The sequence below is a fragment of the Ranitomeya imitator genome, chromosome 4 (assembly GCF_032444005.1).
Source record: "Ranitomeya imitator isolate aRanImi1 chromosome 4, aRanImi1.pri, whole genome shotgun sequence".
Classification (NCBI taxonomy): Eukaryota; Metazoa; Chordata; class Amphibia; order Anura; family Dendrobatidae; genus Ranitomeya; species Ranitomeya imitator.
Window position 1 is genome coordinate 260,078,433 of NC_091285.1, and position 22,284 is coordinate 260,100,716.

The 22,284-nt window shown below is 41.9% G+C and overlaps 1 protein-coding gene across 7 annotated transcripts in view; it reads left to right on the forward strand.

Annotated features, from left to right (window-relative positions):
* OSBPL8 (oxysterol binding protein like 8) overlaps positions 1 to 22,049 on the forward strand; it is a 441,028-nt gene extending 418,979 nt beyond the window's left edge. For 4 of the 7 annotated variants that reach the window (XM_069764552.1, XM_069764554.1, XM_069764553.1 and 1 more), the window contains 11 exons: positions 1,604 to 1,702; positions 4,034 to 4,130; positions 4,369 to 4,467; positions 4,544 to 4,641; positions 9,250 to 9,339; positions 10,726 to 10,862; positions 11,393 to 11,578; positions 13,204 to 13,357; positions 14,317 to 14,422; positions 16,331 to 16,436; positions 19,674 to 22,049. In XM_069764552.1, the coding sequence (XP_069620653.1) occupies positions 1,604 to 1,702; positions 4,034 to 4,130; positions 4,369 to 4,467; positions 4,544 to 4,641; positions 9,250 to 9,339; positions 10,726 to 10,862; positions 11,393 to 11,578; positions 13,204 to 13,357; positions 14,317 to 14,422; positions 16,331 to 16,436; positions 19,674 to 19,809 (1,308 nt within the window). In that variant the 3' untranslated portion in view covers positions 19,810 to 22,049. The remainder of the gene's footprint in view (positions 1 to 1,603; positions 1,703 to 4,033; positions 4,131 to 4,368; positions 4,468 to 4,543; positions 4,642 to 9,249; positions 9,340 to 10,725; positions 10,863 to 11,392; positions 11,579 to 13,203; positions 13,358 to 14,316; positions 14,423 to 16,330; positions 16,437 to 19,673) is intronic. The other 3 variants (XM_069764557.1, XM_069764556.1, XM_069764559.1) reach the window with 1 other exon arrangement.
* The last annotated feature ends 235 nt before the right edge of the window (positions 22,050 to 22,284 follow it).

Below are 22,284 nucleotides of genomic sequence, written 5' to 3' on the forward strand. Positions count from 1 at the left end.
TGAGAGGCCAGCCAGTATATGTCTCCTTGTAAAGCGTGTCTGTCAGCCCAAACTGACAGCATCAACTAAGCACAAAATCGCATCTTTTGGCTGTACTCCCTTGTAGCGTAACCCCTTTGCAATGGGGTCAATTTGTGAAAAAATTGCAATTCTGAAATTATTTTTTGGGGAATTGTTTCTACAGTATAGATTTTGTGGTAAATCATTCTGCTCATCAGTATGATTACGGTGTTGCCAAGCGTCCAGTTGTTTCATTCTTGTAGTGATGAAATAAAAAATCAGAAGTTTGCAAAAAAACATTATTTTTTGTGTTGTCGCCATTTTCTGAAACCTGTAACTTTTTCATTTTTCGGTCGATGGAGCTGTGTGGCTGCTTTATTTCTAGAACAACCTTTTTATTTATACCATTTTGGGATAGATGTAACATTTTGATCGCTTGTTACAGCATATTTTGTAGACTTTCAGCGACCAAAATAGTCAATTTGGTGTTCTTGAAATTTTTTGCGTTTACGGCTTTTACCGATTAGGTTATTTTTATATTTGGAGAGATCTGACTTTTCTGAACGCGGCAATACCACATGTGTATTTTTTTAATTTTTTTTTAGTATCTTTAATTTTAAAGGAGGATGATTTGAACGTTCACATTAAAAAAAAAAAAAAAACTTTACTATTTTTTACATTTCACTGTTCTGAACAGACCTTTTAGGAGACTTGAAGCTGCCATCGTCTGTGCTATATACAGTGATGTCACAGCATTGCTGTATATAGCTGCAATCACAGTCACATTTAAAGCCTGGCCATAGTCAGGGGTTCAAAGGATCTCTGTAATGGCAGGCACAGAGGTCTTCAACAGACCTCCGACTGTCGTGGAATGACACACACCCATGCCGACGCATGTTAAATCAGAGACTGACAGCTACATTTACCAGGTTGACATTCGCGTGGGTGTAGCAAATTAATGGCAGGTGCTGGCTGTAACACACATCCATGATTTGCCGGGTATGGTGAGCCCACTCCATACACCTGCTTCCGACTATTGCCGTACATGCCTTTAAAGGGATTTTTTAGGCTAAATCTAGATTTCTGATGTGCCGAATACTGACAGTGCTATGTGCAAACTGGTCAAGAGGTTGTCACGTCACTGAAAATACACAATTTGCATACTTGCGGGCATGTGCCAGCTAGCTTCTCATATGCATTTCTCAATAGAACATTGAGAGAAGCAGGAAAAGTAGCTACTTGGCACATAAGTGTGAGTATTAGAGTCACATACTTGTAGTTAGTTGTTGACCAACCGAAAAGGCAACAGAACTGAATCCTGGCATTGTGCAGATTGCTCATTAACAGGACTCGTCTATATGCACTGGATAGAGGCCTTCTGAAAATAAGGTCTGTGTGGATAACTCCTTTTAGAGCCATCCTTTTTTAAAGGAATTTTGGCTGGGCACATCCAAGGCAAGAGGGATCAGTCTTGTTGGGTTTGCATTGGCAGCGAGGTCAGCAGGAATAACTATATGAGGGGTACGGCCACCTCCAGACATGTAATGAGCAACTATGTAATAGCAGTAGAGACCAATTTCATACCAGCCATATTCTTTTGTAGGGCCTGAAGAAACCATACAACCCTATACTTGGAGAAACATTTCGCTGTTTGTGGATACATCCAAAAACCAGTAGCAAGACGTTTTACATTGCTGAGCAGGTATGTCTATTGCTCGTTTGATCAGAAGCGGATTGTAGGTATTATAGGTATTATATATGATATATTTATTATTATTATTATACATTTTTATAGCGCCATTTATTCCACGGCGCTTTACATGTGAATAATGGGCAAATATAGACAAATACATTAAACATGAGCAAAAAACAAGGCACACGGGTACATAAAGTGAGGGCTCACAGTCTGCAGGGGATGGGTGAAGATACACTAGGAGAGGGTAGGGCAGGTTGTGCGGCAGTTCAGTAACTTCAGGATCACTGCAGGCTGTAGGCTTGTCGGAAGAGGTGAGTCTTCAGGTTCTTTTTGAAGGTTTATATGGTAGGCGAGAGTCTGATGTGTTGGGGTAGAGAGTTCCAGAGTATGGGGGAAGCACGGGAGAAGTCTTGGATGCGGTTGTGGGAAGAGGAGATGAGAGGGGAGTAGAGAAGGAGATTTTGAGAGGATCAGAGGTTGCGTGTAGGTAGGTACCGGGAGACCATGTCACAGATGTATGGAGGAGATAGGTTGTGGATGGCTTTGTATGTCATTGTGAGGGTTTTGAACTGGAGTCTCTGGGCGATAGGAAGCCAGTGAAGGGCATGGCATTGGGGAGAAGCTGGGGAATAGCGGGGAGACTGGTAGATTAGTCGGGCAGCAGAGTGTAGGATGGATTGGAGTGGTGCCAGAGTGCTAGAGGGGAGTCCAGAGAGTAGGAGGTAGCAGTAGTCAAGGCGGGAGATGTTAAGGGCATGCACTAGTGTTTTTGCGGTGTCGTGGTCAAGGAATGCGCGGATCCGGGAAATATTTTTGAGTTTGAGACAGCAGGAGGTAAGGGCTTGGATATGTGGCTTGAAAGAGAGGGTGAGTCGAGGATCACCCCGAGGCACCGGGCGTGTGGTACTGGGGAAAGTGAGCAGCCATTGACATTGATGGATAGGTCTGGTGGCGGGGTAGAGTGAGATGGGGGAAAGATGATGAATTCTGTTTTGTCCATGTTCAGGTGTAGAAAGAGAGCAGAAAAGAAGGCTGAAATAGCAAACAGACAGTGCGGGATTTTGGTAAGTAAGGAGGTGAGGTCAGGTCCGGATAGGTAGATCTGCATGTCATCGGCGTAGAGGTGGTACTGCATACCGTGGGATTCTATGAGCTGTCCCAGGCCGAAGGTGTAGATGGAGAAGAGTAGGCGTCCTAGAACAGAGCCTTGAGGAACACCGACTGACAAGGGGCAAAGTAAGGAGGTGGTGTGGGGGAGGGAGACACTGAATGTTCAGTCTGTCAGATATGATGAGATCCAGGAAAAGGCCAAGTCTGTGATGCCAAGAGATGAGAGGATTTGTAGCAGAAGGGAGTGGTCCACAGTGTCGAAGGCAGAAGACAGGTCCAGGAGAAGGAGGACAGAGTAGTGTTGCTTGCTCCTGGCAGTGAGTAGGTCATTGGTGACTTTAGTTAGGGCAGTTTCAGCTGAGTGATGGAGGTGGAAGCCAGATTATAACCGATCAAAGAGGGAGCAGGAGGAGAGGTTGGAAGACAGTTCAAGATGGACGTGTTGCTCCAGTAATTTGGAGGCATAAGGGAGAAGAGATATCGGGCAATAGCTAGACACAGAGGATGGGTCGAGGGAGGGCTTTTTGAGGATGGGTGTAATCTTGGCATGCTTGATGGATGAGGGGAAGACACCTGTTGTGAGTGAGAGGTTGAAGAGGTGCATTAGGGTTGGGATGAAGACTGTGGAAAGGTTAGGGATGAGGTGGGATGGGAGCGGGTCGAGAATGCAGGTGGTGAGCTGGGATCTTGACAGGAGGGTGGAGAGTATTTAGACTAGAGTTTGCTACTGCATTTCATACATTTACGGCACATGCATGGAATATTCCAAGAAGTTATATTAAATGTGATTCCATTGATGGGGACTCGCCTTTATCTCGAGAACTGGGCAATGATGGGCTGCTGTCAGTGGAGTGGTGGTTGGAATACAGATAAATGAGAATTCTGACCACCTCTCCACGCACTGTGCTGCTCAATATGGCCCCATTCTTGGGATAGATGAAGATCTCATTAGTGGGCATCAGATCCACCATACATCTTATTGCATATCCTGTGAATTTGCCTTCAATGTACAGAATGGAAATGCACATTTAATATCTTTCATCCGAAAGTTATTACCATGGAGTTCACAATCGAGTCGTTGGGCAAGATGATTGCACAAGTTATATAACAATCCCGCATAGAGTCTAGAGTTATTATAATGGGAGTTCTCCTGACATTACATTGTGCGCCGCATGGTTAACTAAACTGTGTAACGGGTGTAATGCTGCTTGCTTCCTAATATGACAGGTTTCCCATCATCCGCCTGTGTCTGCCTTTTATGTCAGCAATCGAAAAGATGGATTTTGTCTCAGTGGGAGTATCTTGGCCAAATCTAAATTTTATGGTACGTTGGAGTATTTCTTTCTAAGTACATGTACCGATAAGTTATAATTACAGGGTATTGTTATTTATTCTCCATGCAGTTTGAACACAGTTTGGGTCTGGGCTTTGCACATACTGTAGATAGGCGTTTTCGTATGACGTGTGCACGGAATATCTATAACGATAGGGCACTTATTTGTCAGAAGCTGAACTTTCTGTTGCAGTGTAAACATAAGTTCACTGGGCTTTCTTTCCTGAAGGTAATTCACTATCTGCTCTCCTGGAAGGCGAAGGAAGACTGACCTTCCTTAACAGAGGAGAAGACTACACCATGACCATGCCATATGCTCATTGTAAAGGTACCACTTTCGCAAGTCAGTATTGTAATGGTTTTCGGTGGTAGATATCCAACTTATGTTACTTGTATCTCCATAGGCATCCTCTATGGCACAATGACGCTTGAGCTTGGAGGAAATGTCACCATCACATGTGAGAAAACTGGTTACAGTGCCATTCTAGAGTTTAAACTTAAGGTATGTATACCATTTTTTCTCAGACATGGAGTGGCCACTTTATTAGGTATAGTTACCTTTCAGATTATAGCAGCAACATGGTGACCAGAAAAATGCCCACAGGAAAATTGCCCACACGGAAAATTGCCCACACAGAAAATTGCCAATTGCAGCATCACAAAGTTTCACATCCATGATATTTGAGGTGCAAGTTTGAGGTGGACTAGATCTATCTATTGCTTATAATGACAGATTGCTACAAACCACAGATCTTCAGCATGTTTGCAGTTTTGCACTAGGTCAGCTGTAAATCACAAGTTGATCACACATCATGTGAACATCCTCACCTTTCACCTCAAATATCATAGATCTGAAACTTTGTGATGCTGCAATTGGCAATTTTCCGTGTGGGCAAATTTCCTGTGGGCATTTTTCAGGGAACCGTCTGATCATTATCATTGTGACACGAAGAGGAGCAAAGTCTCTAATCCCTAATCAAGAAAGCTATACCAGCATGTCCATCCTCTGTTGAGACTCATAGATGGAAAGAATCTGAGTGGCCTTGTAAAGCACATCTGTTAATGTTCTGTGGCTGCTAAAAGTAAAGTGAAACAGATGTTAAGAGCTGAAGAACTCGAGCACTTACCATGGTGTTGTGAAATCATCTTCCTGCTGGATGCTTAGCCCTTCTGTTATATGCTGATCTAGGATTGGACCATATTACATAGAAAGCACCCTAAAGGCCTGGACCACCAGTATGTCTCTCGATTTGGAGGTCTTGTAAAATATGATCCCTAACGTAAAGGATTAAAACCGTACTCTTCTACCTGAAGGAAAGGATAAATTAGCAAGAACGGAAGACTATGGAACATGAGCACTAAGTGTGCCAACGTCCCTATGCGATTGACAGTAAAGTGAACCTGGCAGCTGATACATGCGGCCCCATCCACGGGCAGCATGCATCTGGTACTCGCTGTGTGAACTCAGACAGGTATGTTTATACTTTAAAAGCAGCCGGGGACCGAGCCAAGCTCGTGACTAGTCGGACAGGTGGGTCCTCGGTGGCTTCACCCTCCCTGTTACCCTGGATTGTCAGGTCTCTGCAAATGTGCACATACAGGGAGAGACCTGTCACTCCAGTGCAGTGGGCAGGGAGAAGCCACTGGGGACCCGCCTTTTTGACTAGTCTACAGTGCGGCTTGGCTACAGTGACTTTTCTCTGAAAGGCCACAGCTTTTCAGAATCAGACATAGTGGGCTAAGATCTTACCGCCAGTGCGTGATGCATGCTGCCGTGGACTGGGCAGCAGAATTCACTTTAATGACCTGAATAGTGGTACATGCACAGTGGCCAGCCTGGCTGCATACTGTATCTCAGATATACCGTATAAAAAGCAGGGTGTGATTCTAGATTAAAAATTAACTTTTAATAAACTCGTTAAAAAATGGTAGACCCAAATAATCAAAACACATAAAGGACTCACAGTACGTCACATTTCAAAAGAAGAAATGCCAATATCACAAATAAATCGAACTGCCTCAGACCTCAATATCCCAAAATCCCTATGAATAAATCTATCATGGGAACATAAAGGTCCGATATCAGCTGGCAGTGCGGAAAAACATCAAATTTCACATCACCTGGTCATTTGGCAGATCAGACCACATATGCTCTTTATATATGCATCTATTATTAGCAATGACCGCTCAAAATGGTGTGTGAAAGGAAAAAAAAAAAAGTGAACAGTTTCACCCTATAGCGAATTAATGACCGTTTTTATCTGGTGTAAAGACTGGGGAGATGGCACATCATTATCCATACAAATACCCCATCATAGAATATCACCAGTTTTTATATAGTGACCCCCAATGCAAAGTAACGAAAAGGTATACTTCCCTACGTGTTTCGTTTTTCTCTACTCATCAGGGGAAGATTCCTGTAATTCTCCATTGAGATAGGAGGAGCAAGACGGGGTGCTGTGACGGTCACAGCACCCCGTCTTGCTCCTCCTATCTCAATGGAGAATTACAGGAATCTTCCCCTGATGAGTAGAGAAAAACGAAACACGTAGGGAAGTATACCTTTTCGTTACTTTGCATTGGGGGTCACTATATAAAAACTGGTGATATTCTATGATGGGGTATTTGTATGGATAATGATGTGCCATCTCCCCAGTCTTTACACCAGATAAAAACGGTCATTAATTCGCTATAGGGTGAAACTGTTCACTTTTTTTTTTTTCCTTTCACACACCATTTTGAGCGGTCATTGCTAATAATAGATGCATATATAAAGAGCATATGTGGTCTGATCTGCCAAATGACCAGGTGATGTGAAATTTGATGTTTTTCCGCACTGCCAGCTGATATCGGACCTTTATGTTCCCATGATAGATTTATTCATAGGGATTTTGGGATATTGAGGTCTGAGGCAGTTCGATTTATTTGTGATATTGGCATTTCTTCTTTTGAAATGTGACGTACTGTGACTCCTTTATGTGTTTTGATTATTTGGGTCTACCATTTTTTAACGAGTTTATTAAAAGTTAATTTTTAATCTAGAATCACACCCTGCTTTTTATACTATATTATTGATTGGTGGTCACAGCTTTTTCAGAGATCTCAGATATACCCAATAAATTGGCCACTGGTGTACACTTGCTGTGGAAATCTCACTGTTCTGTTACTTTTCATTCTTAAATTTATGTTAAGTCAATCTGCTTTATTCCCGCGGCTGATAAAAAAAACCAATAAAACCATTAAGGACTACAAGGTACGTCTCCGTTTGTTGACCAGGTATACCGTTCTTGCTGGTAGATTTTTCAAGGAAATCTGCAGAGCTTATAAAGAATTCATTGGGTGACACGTGGCAGTAACGCTTAGATTATCTGCTCTCTCTGCACACCTCATAGTATTGCTCATTTGGCATTGAATTGATGGGCCACCATCCATTATTTTTTGCTCTTTTATGCTTTCCATGCATGTTTTATATTTGCTTGTTGTAAGTTTACTATAATTTATATACTCCGGACCTGTGTGATATACTGTATATTTTTGTACCTGCAGAGATCTTTTTACCTACTGTTGTCAGGTGTGTTGTCAGTAACCATATTGTTTTCTAATGTACATGAGTTTAGAATACTGCTCTTATACCTTTCGTTTTCCACTGAAGTGAACGCCGTGTCGCTACATAGTGAAGTGGTTGTTGCCCAATGTTAGTAATGTGTAATGCTAAACACGGTGCCGGTCATGCGACCTCTAGCAAGGTTATGTGATGTAGGATGTGAAGCCTTGTTAAGTCCTATTCCGTTAGCCGTGAGTGCATTCTACAGGTCTAATCTTACATGCATGGACAGAAAAAGGTGTGAATCGATTTTCAGGAGCCAATCCATTGGCCCCGTCCGTTATCTGTGGCCTCTGGATGGGAGCGCTGAGATTTGCCTACTAACTTCCACTACTCTTCTTTTCATTAGCTGACCTCTTGAAAAGTCTTTGTTGTGGCATGATGGAACAGGTTCTATGAATCTATACACACCAGCTCTCATAAAAAGGCACAGACAAGTGTTCAATATTTTAAATGCAGATTTCTATAGGCTGCGTATGGCAAGTTTGGATGGCAGTGGTGTGCTTGGTGCTGCTTTAATATTGCCTGTTAATTAAGGATTTTCTGGTGCAGTGGAAGGAGAAACGTTTATATCATACAATGGTCACTGGAGTGGTAATCTTTTCTGCAGGCCTGTCTCTTTGGTTGACCAATGCAATGTGTTTCCTTTGGCTAACTGGTCTTAAAGGGATCCTGTCAGCAGGATTTTTTTCAGTAACCCACAAACAACCACAAGACGGATTTCATCACCCAGGTATCATTTTAATCAGTATAACGGCTCCAACCTGACACTGTCTGTAGGTTACTGAGCACAATCCTGCTGACAGGTTCCCTTTAGTATGGTGCCAATCAGAAGGCTTGAGTTCCTGGAGAAGAACTCTTGAGAAAATTGGAGAGACGTCCTTTTCACTGGAATGGTGGACAAGTCTCTACAATCAGTAGTTCTGCAGCCGCCATCTTATCAGTTTGTTGGCATCTAATAGATACTGTCGCTGTCTTACGAGAGTGACACTTTGTTCTCATGTATATTGGAAAACTGCAAGGTTACCTATTTTATCACTAGATTAAGAAAAGAAAATGTACTTTAATTGCCGCATGCAAAACCAAAATAGTAGATCCATATTGCAATCACTCAGCAGAGAGAGGAGGAGCGTTTCATATATTTCTACTGAACAAATATGGACCTTTAAGGATGAACATCAGATGTGGGACCTAGGAGGATTGCTCATGTATAGTAAGCCACAACATCATCACTAATTCTCACATGACCTTTGCTTTAAGACATGCTCCGCAATTGTCAGGATGAATATGATGCAGCCTTTAGCATCATATACAAAGTACCTGTGTGTGATGTGCGCCAGAAAATGGGTAGGTCTATTGATGCATGGCACAATGGACTGAGAATGGACTCGCAAGCTATCAGCAAGCGGGAAGCAGATCAATGGTTACAGAGGACTTTAACTAGTGCTTATACCTTGTTCAGTGTGTAATTACCATGTGGTTGACCGGTGTTACTTTACTTTGCAGCCGTTTCTTGGAAATGATGATAGTGTTAATCAAATATCAGGGAAAATTAAACTGGGAAAGGAAGTCCTGGCCACTCTGGAAGGTCATTGGGTAAGTGGCAGTCATTAAAATCTGTATCGTTATGACACACTACATCAATACTGTTTTTCTTTCCATTTTTGTGAATATGGACTGTACCACATAACAGCCTTATACTGAAGCTACAGAAACAGTGACTAGGGGACACTGAAATACATATTGGTAAGGAATTGGCTAAATGACAGGAAATAGAGTTGTCATAAATGGTACATTCTCTATATGGGGTACAGTCAGCAGTGGGGACCGCAGGGATCTGTGCTAGGACCGATTCTTGTTTATTAATGACCATGTGGACAGGGATTGAGAGTCTTTGCTGACGACACATAGTTACACAGTTTGAAAAAAGACCTAGGTCCATCAAGTTCAACCTTTCTTCACCAATTATCCATTTTGTCACTAAATTATCTCTAACCCTCAATGTTATGTCTACTGAGGAAATCATCCAGCCCTTTTACAAAAGCCGTTCTAGTGTCTTCCAGTACTACCTCTTGTGATTGGCATCCGACAGTCTGACTGCTCTAACTGTAAAGAACCCTTTCCTGTTTAGCTGTCGGAATCGCGTTTCTTCCTCCCGTAATGAGATCCCCTCCTAGGTCTGGATGATTTCCTCAATTTACATAACGTTGTGGATTATAGTTAATTTGGTGACAAAATGTAGAATTGGTTGAATTTGATGGACCTTGGTCTTTTTTCAACCTCTCTAACTATGTAATATATGAGCATTCACATACAATTGCTTTGCATTTGCACTTAAAAGAGTTTTCTTAAAGCAGACAATGGTTTGGATGTGAATACCATGGTGGTTATCTTTGGTTGTTGAGGGTTTGAGAGCCAAACCTACTGTGGTCCAGTTTATTTTACCAGAGAAACACGCCTTCTGTACATATCTTTTGATAAAACATGGTCCGAATCTGCAAGTTCTATTGTTTTTTAGCATTTCTTTATTCTAGCGCATAGAAGAGAGTTCCAAACAAGGGGCCCCTGCCATGTCATCCATATTCCCTAGGAGGCTGTCTTTATAGAACAGCTCTTTTAAGAGTGCAGAATTAGGATATGTCTTCATTTTATTATCGGTAGAGGTCGAAACTTTGGGACTCCAATTGTTTCTGTGAATGAAGGGACCACAATACTGATTTAGTCCTGTTACTCTTTTTGGACCAACACTTCATTATTAGGATCAGTGGAGATGCCAGAAATCAGGCCCTACTGATCATAGTGGTACCATAGCTTCATTGCTTCATTACTTGAGGTCATTTTACAGATGGGAACAAGACTTTACAGATGAAATAAGAAAAACAGTGCTCCATTCTTAAAGATCAGCACCATCCTTGTCCACAGGCTTTGTCCTCCAGCTGAGAGGCATTCACTTGACCATAAAAATGTACAATTACTTTCCAGGACTGTGAAGTCTTTATTCACGACAAGAAGACAGATATGTCTGAGACCTTCTGGAACCCCACCCATGAGATTAAGCAGCGCAGATTGATCCGATGCACAGTGCAGCGTGATGAGCAGAAAGAGTTTGAATCTGAAAGGTAATTCATCTTGGGAATATAATTTTGTCTGTGAAGGTAAAGCCCCCATAAACATTAGACTGTCATCGCACCCACCGATATCGAGGGGTTCACGAACACTTTAATGCACATGGGGATGCCGGCCAACTGATAGTCGGCATATCTGATTTCGGACCATCGATCACGTTCTCCTGGAGATAATTCGCCAGCAGAGATGTCGGTCAGCGGGTTTCACATAGAGAACATATACTTGTGTGTGTTGGAATGCCTGTCAGCTGAATGATTGACAGACAGTCCCCCTAATGTGCATGAGGCCTTAAGTTCTGTGCACTTAATGGCCGAAATCTGTAAGAAGTGAACTGGTTTTTGATCCATCAGTAAGTGTGTACCGTAACTTTCACATAATGTAAAATTCTGCTTTTTTGATGACTTTTAACCATTTTTATTTGTTCTGTTTTTTTTTACCTTTATGGTTAGTTTTGGTGCAAGGTAAATTTTGCCTTAATTATATAATTCTAGATGCTAAACAATGCCCTTCTCCATATTTGCAGACTCTGGCAACATGTTACAAGGGCAATCAATAACAAAGATCAGACAGAAGCCACTCAGGAGAAGTTTGTTTTGGAAGAGGCTCAGAGGAAAGCTGCCAAAGAGAGGAAGACAAAGGGAGAGGAGTGGACCTGCAATCTCTTTGAACAGGATCCGATCTCTGGAGAATGGCATTACAAATATGCAGAGTAATTTCAGTTCACTTCTGTGCATTTTATATGCGATAAATGTTGTATTTATAATGTTTAGCATTGGTCTCTGACTGTATTACCTGTTCAATAGTGACTTAACAAAAATTGCAATGTGAATATGTTCTCGTAATAGAATTAGATTGAATCCTGTCATTTTCCACCTTCTTTTCATGACATGAAAATCTGTCACATGTTAGAAGGGAGCCCAAAACTTGATCTGACATATTGGAAAATTTTATTAACTGTTTGTCGTTTTCTTCGAGCACTAATATTGTTGTCACCTCATCAGTACTCACTTGCTCTGCCAGCACACAAAGATCGAAGACGTTTTTTGCTTATTTTGCTAACAGATTTCAGACCATTAAAGAAGTTGGCCTCTACTAGGACAACCCCTTCTCATACCCCACGCTTGGCCCTGATCAAATAAAAAATCTTATACTCCCCTCCCGTGCCAGCGCAGTTTCCGCTATGTCGGCACTCGCATTCCCGGGGCTCTCGTGTGGTTGTTATGACACTTGAGCCCGTCGCCCATTCAGCGCTGGGGTCACCGTCTCTGCCTTCGGACATATTAAACATCAAAAGGAAGTTGGCTGCGGCAGCTCTTCTTCTTGATGTTCGATTTGTCTTGTTCTTGTATCAATATATTTTTGGCAGCACATCTCCAATTTGCACAATGGTTTTCATGCTGGCAAAAACTTTGCTTTCTTGTTGGGTGATGGCTGGCATGTTTACATGGTCCAATAATAGGGAATGTATGTTTTTAATCGTTCACCAATTCTTGGCTTGTCTAAATGCACCTTAATCTGTTATTTTATTATTCTTTGTTAAATTGGAGGACTATGGATGTTTTTCACTAAGTTTTTTTTTTACCACTGCCTGCAATTGAAGTAAAACTGTCACAAAACCCACATGTATGAAGTACACCTTTCAGATATTAGGTAAGGCAGCTTGGTTCATGAGTAGACAGGGCAGCACCTTCTCCAGGCATAGTTTTTTCTAGTAGTCAGTGACCGACTTAATACAGACACCTTCCCTCTCTCAGCAAGTAGAAAGCTACGGTATATACAAACAACGTTCTTGTAACTGCAGTATGATCTTTTTGTGTATTTGTCTCTACACAGACTGACACAAGAGTAGCGCTGTGCCCTCTACTGGTACATATTTGCATTGGCAGGTAGAGAGTAGCATTGTGCCCTCTACTGGCACATATTTGCATTGGCAGGTAGAGAGTAGCCCTGTGCCCTCTACTGGCACATATTTGCATTGGCAGGTAGAGTAGCATTGTGCCCTCTACTGGCACATATTTGCATTGGCAGGTAGAGAGTAGCCCTGTGCCCTCTACTGGCACATATTTGCATTGGCAGGTAGAGTAGCACTGTGCCCTCTACTGGCACATATTTGCATTGGCAGGTAGAGTAGCACTGTGCCCTCTACTGGCACATATTTGCATTGGCAGGTAGAGTAGCACTGTGCCCTCTACTGGGTCATAATATCTGGCAGGTAGCGGAGGCACTATAAGCTATTGCTAGGTGTCATTCTAATTGGTTGTTGTATGTTTGTGTCATTATTAATAGTGGTACTGATCTGCTTTGAAGTCATTGTGATTTTTGTATATTTTATAGTACCCGACCATGGGACCCCCTTAATGACCTGGTTCAGTTTGAAAAAGATGGTGCCGTCCAGACAAAAGTCCGGCATAGGACTCCAATGGTACGTTCGGGGAGTGTAATTATTCTCAATAACCAAGGGGCAAAGCGGGACAAATGCAATTATCAGGTAGGTTTGGAGTCAAGATAATGGCTTTCCTCTATCCCCGCTCTGTCCTGTCAAGATCCAGGACGCATGTGTAAAATGGAAGCTTACAAGTACTAACCTCTGGCTGTAAGGCTGAGAAATCTGATTGTCAGTCTGTGCTACACTGGTATGTAATACTGCCGGAAGGGCCGTGTGCGCCACAACATCTGCCTTACATTGATATGTGCCCGCTTTAGGTCACTGGGCAGAGCATTATGTCCGAAATCCGAATTGATCACTTTCGGTCCATACACCATTACTCATTATAATAGTGAATATATGTGAAAACCCCTTTACCATTTGCTTTTTTCTGTCTTAAAAAAAAAAACAACTACTAACAGTCTGGAGATGCATGACTGCTCTTTATGATATATTCTTCTCCCAAAAATATATGTGATACATGAGAAATCTGTATATATTGGGATGCATTTTGCTTAGTTATTAATATATACTATTTTTTTAGTGTTGCATGGTGTCAGGATTCTTATGCTCTGTTTTTTTTGTTACAATCAGGCTTGGTATTCAATCTTAATTTGAATATTGGCTACCTTTTTTTCTTCATTAATGGTAGCCATACGCAAGCGATAGCTGTCATCTGATCACTCGCTCTGAAGACTGCTATTTCTCCCGACACGCCACAGCCACAAATGCCCACAGATGGCTCTGTCGTAGTCCTATATCCTGACGTAATTCGTTCAGGAAGAGTCAGGAATACTCATTAGATGGTCAGCCGATCCCGCTAATATCAGCCGGTTGGTTCGACTTTAATATAACGTATATGGGGGCCATTAGATGCAGAAAAGGTGGAGATACCTCTGAAGAAATGCATTTGTATCTAACATTTGGATGGGTATTCTAGTTCTTCTAGGCTTTTGTTTTAGGCTGTACCTTCGGATCGGCTTTAGATTGCAATACTACATGTATAATTGTGTGTATTACAGGTTTGTGTTCCAAAGCTGAAGCACAAGTCAAGTGGTCAGCAGAAGAAAGGGGAAAGTGGGTGCTCCTCCCCAGAGCTGGATAATCAGGACTCCTCTGGCAGTGAAGGTGGGCTTTCATTTGTAAGAGCTATGGGATCATGGTTTCTCCAGGTTGATACAACCTAGCTGGAGTCGGGAGATTATAGGGCAGTCTATTCTCTCTGTGAAAAAGTTGTGTACATAGGTTTCAAAAAATAGGAAGCTGGCACCTCTAGTGCTAAAGTTCTGCGTGATAAAGAGGATGTGAATATTAACCTGTGAGCCATCTTAGTTCTGATCTACAAGAAGCTCTGTCAAGGCTACAAACTGGTTTATTGTAAAGCTTGTCATCACCGACCTAAACAATATTTCATTCATGATTGTCTTATTATGATTGACATACATAGATCCAACCAATGTATAAAGAGGTTGTTCCCTTATCTATGAGATTTGCCACAGATGTCTGATGACTGGGGGATCCCTTTCTACCTGGAGAGGTGTCTATCAGATGGAAGTATATATACACACACAGCAGCTTGGCAGTGTCCAAAGAGACGAATGCTCCTTTTCATGAAAGCTATAAGTTATTTTAACCCCTTTGGTGACATGTACCGTTTATTTACGGCAGAAGTGCGTCCTCACTGTATGGAGAAGACTCAGGAGCTGAGCCTGCACCATACAGCACCGGTGCTGCTTGTGTTATACGGCCGATACCCAATAGTAACTTAGATGATGCTGTCAATAGCGCTTTTAGGAGGGTAGGAAGGAGTCACAACATCCATGGTTCTCCCCGTGTAGCGACACAATCACAGGGTGCCCATTGGACTGTTTGCAGGCTTCTGAATGCCCACTGACAGTGCTCCAAGGCTTAATAGGAAAGTTGTAATTGTACAATAGACTGAAATACTGTTGAAGTACCACAGTATTACATTGTATTTTATAGGTGATCAAGCTATTCCAGGTCCAAGGGGACAAATATAACGTTTAAGAAACACTAAAAATATTTTATATATATATATATATATATATATATATATATATATAGCAACTATTATGGAAGTTGAAATCGCCACCTTTTCAAATATTGAAATTTTTTAAAAAATCACTATGTAAGTAATTTTACACCCTAATAAGATGCAAAAATATGCATCTTGTATAGTAAAAATGGTCAAACAAGCACCCATACAACTTTATCTAAGAAAAAAATAAGCTATAGCTTAATGAAGCTTATGAAGTGTTATGGTTTTCTAAATAGACAACACCTACCTCCCCCATAAATACTAAATTATAAGAGTACTGATTCATAGCCTGTGTTCTATGTGCACACGTTGCGGATTTACTGCGGATCCGCAGCGCTTTTTCTGTGCAGAACCGCATGTGATTTGCAATACAATGTAAATCAATGGGAAAATTAAAATGCTGTGCTAATGGTGCAGAAAACAGCGGATTAAAAAAAGGACCATGTCAATTATTTATGCGTTTCTGCACCCATTCCATTATAGGAAAACGCTGGGGTAAAAACGCATGAAATCCGCTCAAAATCCGCAGGAAAATGCACAAAATCCGCATAAGAAACGCAGATTTTGACCTGCGTGTTCTGCCAAGAGATGCAGAATCCGCATGGAAAATTCCACATGCAAATCAGCAACGTGTGCACATAGCCTTACAAGGTCATTTTTTCTGCAGAGTGAACTTACTAAAAAATTGCACCCCCCCCCCCGAAAAAAAAACCAAATTACACTGTAAAGTTAAATGAAGGATGTCAATTAAAATGACATAAGTAAGTCATCAGGTGGCAGTAAATAGTGGCAATGCTTTCACACCACGCTGTTAAACCATTTTGCCCAAATACTTACGCAAGTGTTTTGTATAGTTTGTTTACATATATTAAAATCCCTTTAAGAGAGAACCACTGACTGCAGTGACTTTGCTGAGCTTTGAAATAATGGTAAAAGAAGAATGACGCAGTAAGTTTGTGTCGTCATTGCTCTTCCAGCGCACGTATTGGCTCACAGCAGTAGAAGTCGAAAGAAAGGGGCAGATCATGGAGAATTACAAAGTGCCATAGAATCCATCAAGAAAACACAAGAAGAAATCAACAGGTGATCATATCTTTTTGCACATTTGTTTTATGGATGTGAAACTTTTTTAACCTGATAGACATTAGGTTCATGTTGTTCAATGCATAGAGAATAACTGTAGCGGCCCCAGCATGATCCATGTCCGTTTAATGAGTGCTGTGTAAGTATTGTCGTTAGTATGATCGTTCTGTACACATAGTCATGATAATATACGCATATGTCCCTTTTAGACCTAATACCTTTGGGCGTATATATGTGTGTGCACGTATGTATGTACAGTACAGACCAAAGGTTTGGACACACCTTCTCATTTAAAGATTTTTCTGTATTTTCAGGACTATGAAAATTGTACATTCACACTTAAGGCATCAAAACTATGAATTAACACATGTGGAATTATATACTTAACAAAAAAGTGTGAAACAACTGAAAATATGTCTTATATTCTAGGTTCTTCAAAGTAGCCACCTTTTGCCTTGATGACTGCTTTGCATACTCTTGGCATTCTCTTGATGAGCTTCAAGAGGTAGTCACCAGGAATGGTCTTCCAACAATCTTGAAGGAGTTCCCAGAGATGCTTAGCACTTGTTGGCCTTTTTGCCTTCACTCTGTGGTCCAGCTCACCCCAAACCATCTCGATTGGGTTCAGGTCTGGTGACTGTGGAGGCCAGGTCATCTAGCATAGCACCCCATCACTCTCCTTCTTGGTCAAATAGCCCTTACACAGCCTGGAGGTGTTTGGGGTCATTGTCCTGTTGAAAAATAAATGATGGTCCAACTAAAAGCAAACCGGATGGAATAGCATGCCACTGCAAGATGCTGTGATAGCCATGCTGGTTCAGTATGCCTTCAATTTTGAATAAATCCCCAACAGTGTCACCAGCAAAGCACCCCCACACCATCACACCTCCTCCTCCATGTTTCACAGTTGGAACCAGGCATGTAGAGTCCATCCGTTCACCTTTTCTGGGTCGCACAAAGACACGGTGGTTGGAACCAAAGATCTCAAATTTGGACTCATCAGACCAAAGCACAGATTTCCACTGGTCTAAAGTCCATTCCTTGTGTTCTTTAGCCCAAACAAGTCTTTACTGCTTGTTGCCTGTCCATCGCAGTGGTTTCCTAACAGCTATTTTACCATGAAGGCCTGCTGCACAAAGTCTCCCCTTAACAGTTGTAGAGATGTGTCTGCTGCTAGAACTCTGTGTGGCATTGACCTGGTCTCTAATCTGAGCTTCTGTTAACCTGCGATTTCTGAGGCTGGTGACTCGGATAAACTTATCCTTAGAAGCAGAGGTGACTCTTGGTCTTCCTTTCCTGGGGCAGTCCTCATGTGAGCCAGTTTCTTTGTAGCGCTTGATGGTTTTTGCCACTGCACTTGGGGTCACTTTCAATGTTTTCCCAATTTTTCGGACTGACTTACCTTCATTTCTTAAAGTAGTGATGGCCACTCGTTTTTCTTTACTTGGCTGCTTTTTTTCTTGCCATAATACAAATTCTAACAGTCTATTCAGTAGGACTATCAGCTGTGCATCAACCAGACTTCTGCACAACACAACTGATGGTCCCAACTCCATTTATAAGGCAAGAAATCCCACTTATTAAGCCTGACAGGGCACACCTGTGAAGTGAAAACCATTCCCGGTGACTACCTCTTGAAGCTCATCAAGAGAATGCCAAGAGTGTGCAATGCAGTCATCAAAGCAAAAGGTGGCTACTTTGAAGAACCTAGAATATAAAACACAATTTCAGTTGTTTCACACTTTTTTGTTAAGTATATAATTCCATATGTGTTAATTCATAGTTTTGATGACTTCAGTGTGAATGTACAATTTTCATAGTCATGAAAATACAGAAAAATCTTTAAATGAGAAGGCGTGTCCAAACTCTTGCTCTTTCACACTTCAGTTTTTGAGCTCCCGCCGAAATCCGTCGATTTTTGAAAAAACAGAATCCAGCAAATTTTTCTGCTGGATCCTGCTTTTTCCCATAGACTTGTATTAGCGACGGATTGTGACGGATGGTCATCCATTTCATCCGTCGTGCACTGGATCTGTCAGAAAATTGCTGTCCATCGGGCGGTGACAACTCACAGAGGAACGTTTTTTCTGCACATCGGAAAATCGCTCAGGCCTCTTTCACACTTCCGTTTTTACAATCTGCACAGGATCCGTCAAAATGTTAAAAAGACGGATCCTGTGCAGACTGTAAAAAACGGGTGCACTGGGCCTGTTTTTCTGACGGACCCGTCGAGGCTATGTGCATCTGTTGTGTATGTGTCTTCGCTGCGGATTTCCGCTGCGAAAACACATACACAACACACCCAGCTTAATAATATTAATAATAAAAAAAAAATTGCAATATTCTTACCTTCCAGCGTCCTGCGCAGCGTTACCGATGCTCGCGATGCTTCCGGCAGCTGGCGTTCCCAGTAATGCAATGACCTCTGATGACATAGCGGTCTCGCAACGTCATCAGGTTATTTTGCAAAGCATTACTGGGAACGCTAGCTGCCGGGAGCATCGCGAGCATCGGTAACGCTGCGTGGGACGCCGGAAGGTAAGAATATTGTGATTTTTTTTAATTTTTTTTTTAATTTTTAACATTATATCTTGGAACTATTGATGCTGCATAAGCAGCATCAATAGTAAAAAGAGAGAGAGAGCGAGCGAGAGAGAATTTCCCTGACTGGAAATTCTTCCTCTCATGCTCCGTTTCAAAAGATTGAACCTGTCGCTGTATTCCTGCTTTTCACAGTCAGCAACGGATCGTGCATCCATAGGCTTCCATTATAGCCAAAGATGGGCAGCGCAGGATCCGTCACTGAGGCCCCTTTCACACATCCGTTATCTGCCATGAGTCGCAATCTGTTGGCTCGACAGATCCGTTGCAGATTGTGAAAAACTGATGCGACTGATTCGTTTTTTCGAAGGATCCGACTAGCGGATCTGGCTAATTAAATGTGAGCATGCTCAGTTATAAAACAGAATCCGTCACTCCCATTCTAGCAAACGACTGACGGCGACGGATCCGTCGCTGTCCGTTTTTTCGACGGACAAACAATTTTCAACGGATGAAACATAGGGCCATCCATCGCTAATACAAGTCTATGAGAAAAAAACGGATCCGGCGACATCAGTCGACAGATTGCGACTGAATACCATTATCAAACACTTGGACTGCACAAGTATAATACGTACATGTTCTCCCCTGTGGTTCTGCTTGTTATAATCTTCACCCTCTTGTTCTGTCCTATAGGAACATCATCGCTCTCCGTAATCGTGTAACTGCAAATGCCTCAAGCACAGAAGGTAGCTTCCTTCAGCAAAGAGACTATTGTATTATTATCTTCCTGATTTTTCTTCAGATTGCCATTAACTATTTGTTCAAATGAAAGAAACGGACTCACATAGAAGTATGTGGAGTCTGGAACTGTCGCTGTTGGATTGGGACCACTTCTTGCCTCACTAGCATTTTCAGTGCTTTTCATCCCCGCCATGTTGGAGGTCAGATGATTTGAACTTTTGGGTGCAATATTCTTCTTCTTTTTAAAGTATCCGCCCTCGACTCTGGAATCTTGTACAGCTTTTCACTTTGTCCACATCGCCAGTAGAACAAGTATGAGAGTGCCCGCACTGTCTAGCGAGCTGTGTCATTGTATCCGCTGTTACACACCTCACTGTTCTGTAATGTCCATGTCACAGATGTATATGAACACGTTTTCTAAGTATGCTGCTGGCTGCCATTGCAGGTCTTTTGGGGTAAATTGAGCTATTAGCATTCTGAGTTGAAATGACAGCTTGGAAAGCAAAGGTCCTGTTAATTCAGGTACTTGACAAATATCACGTTTCTATTAAGTATATTCTTAACAGGATCCTTCACTAGTATTCTGCAGAGTTATGGTTACCAGATACCTTATGCCGAAACTGATCTTCTCTACGTAGTTCAGGAAAGCCACCAGAAAGCGGATGATATTGATAAAGTGCTAGCTGCGGCAGGACAATTGGCTGCTTTCTGGGTGACCTTGCTTCAAGATGCTACAGTTACTTATGTCCACCATGTAGCCATACCGTTCATTTGCGTTGGTTAGCTGGCAATGTATTTTATTTGGTATTCTATAGTCTTTTTCCATTTCTTGATTCATTATCACTCTTTGAAATGTCTGAAAATTCAGTTGTGTCAGCAAACATAGCCAAGTAGGCTACTGCTGCTGAAGGATCTCCGTTACGTATATATACTCTGTTGTTCTAATTATTTCTTGTGTGATACTTAGAACGTCCCAGCACATTACCATATATATAAAAGGTAATCGCCAAACCAGTGACAAATGTTAGGTCAATCTACACAACTGTAGAAACATTTTAAAGCCACTACATAGTTTGCTGATGTACAGAAGTCAAACATCTGCCGGAAAGGAGAGTCCGACTGCCTTAAGGCCCCTATACACACTGTCACCTGAACCCACCGTCATCAGCCCGACAGTCTAATGTGTAGGGACGCCTACTGACTCTCTCCCGATAGATGATGCTGGGGAAGAGAAGGATCTGGCATGATAGATTTCCAGAAGCCAATCCTTTTGTTCTCCAGGAGCTAAGTAGGAGACATCTCTTTTGTAGAGAAAACGTACGCTCGGTCACTCTTGTGTATGGGGACTCTGCAGAGAGAGTTGTCGGGGGAACTTAATTCTTTATGGGTAGGAGGCAGTAAGCTGCGGCCAAACATACCTGGCACTGGCAGCAGGTTATGTCCCGTGGGAAAAAAGGTCAGGCCTATTGAAATTCAACATATCCAACCATTCTTGTTCCTAATGACCTCTGTCGGGAAAAGTCTGGAGGCCTCTTTAGACATTACATGGTTAGTGCTTCCAACTAAATATAGCAGGTTTGACTTTAAGTAATATTTATTAATATGATGATAACAAGTGGCATCAATAGCTTGTTGATTTTTTTTTCTACACTCCATCAAACAAGAAAATAAGGAAAAACCATAGCAAATCGTTCTATAATAAAGATATTTTTAGAGTATTGATTTTACAGCAAATGTTAATGGAATGTGGAGCTTCAGTGTGTGTATCAGGACTTAGACCACTTATATGAGTGCCATTTGGGAGTACGTTAAGTCAGTATCATTCTGATACTGATGTTCGACCAATATAGATTGATTTAGAGCTGGTCCTACAAATGTAATAGCCGCCAAGATCCAGCAGAGAGCTAACTCTCTCGACTCCCCTATGTACATGAATATTTGGCCATGCTGAGCACTTATGTGTTTTCAATGGGGATAGAGTAGAAAGCCGCTGCCAGACGCATCTGTGGGTGGCTTATCTTTCCTGAAAACGGGATCGGGTGTTGAAATTCAATCTGTCTGATCTTTTCTCCTCTGTCAACACCTGATGGTCAAATATTCTGAGTAAAGTCCCATTGACTACATGGAGAAGTCTGTGCAAACTTGGCTCAGTTTTGCACCCAGCAGAAGAAACAAAGCTCAAGGAACCAAGGCACCAAAGATAGATTAAAACTTAATTTCTTTTTTTACTCTTGTCTTGCTTGATAAAGGTCATATGGCTGTAATGTTGCTACATTGTTTTTTGTATTTTAATCTGATGGAATTAATAAAATGTGAACTTTTGATCTATCTCTGGTGTCTTGGACCCTCTGAGAACATCTGGTAGTCGGCCACTGTGGCCAACTTTCATCTAATGTGTATATGGGCCTTAATATGACTGTTCCTATAGTCTAGTATAGAGCCATGCAGGTGATCATATGTATAAAATAGTGGCTCTAACCGTCACAAAAAACAGACTGGTCACTAAGCCAGGTACACCGCACTGCGTCCTTACTTATTTATACATTGTGCCCAATGTACCCAG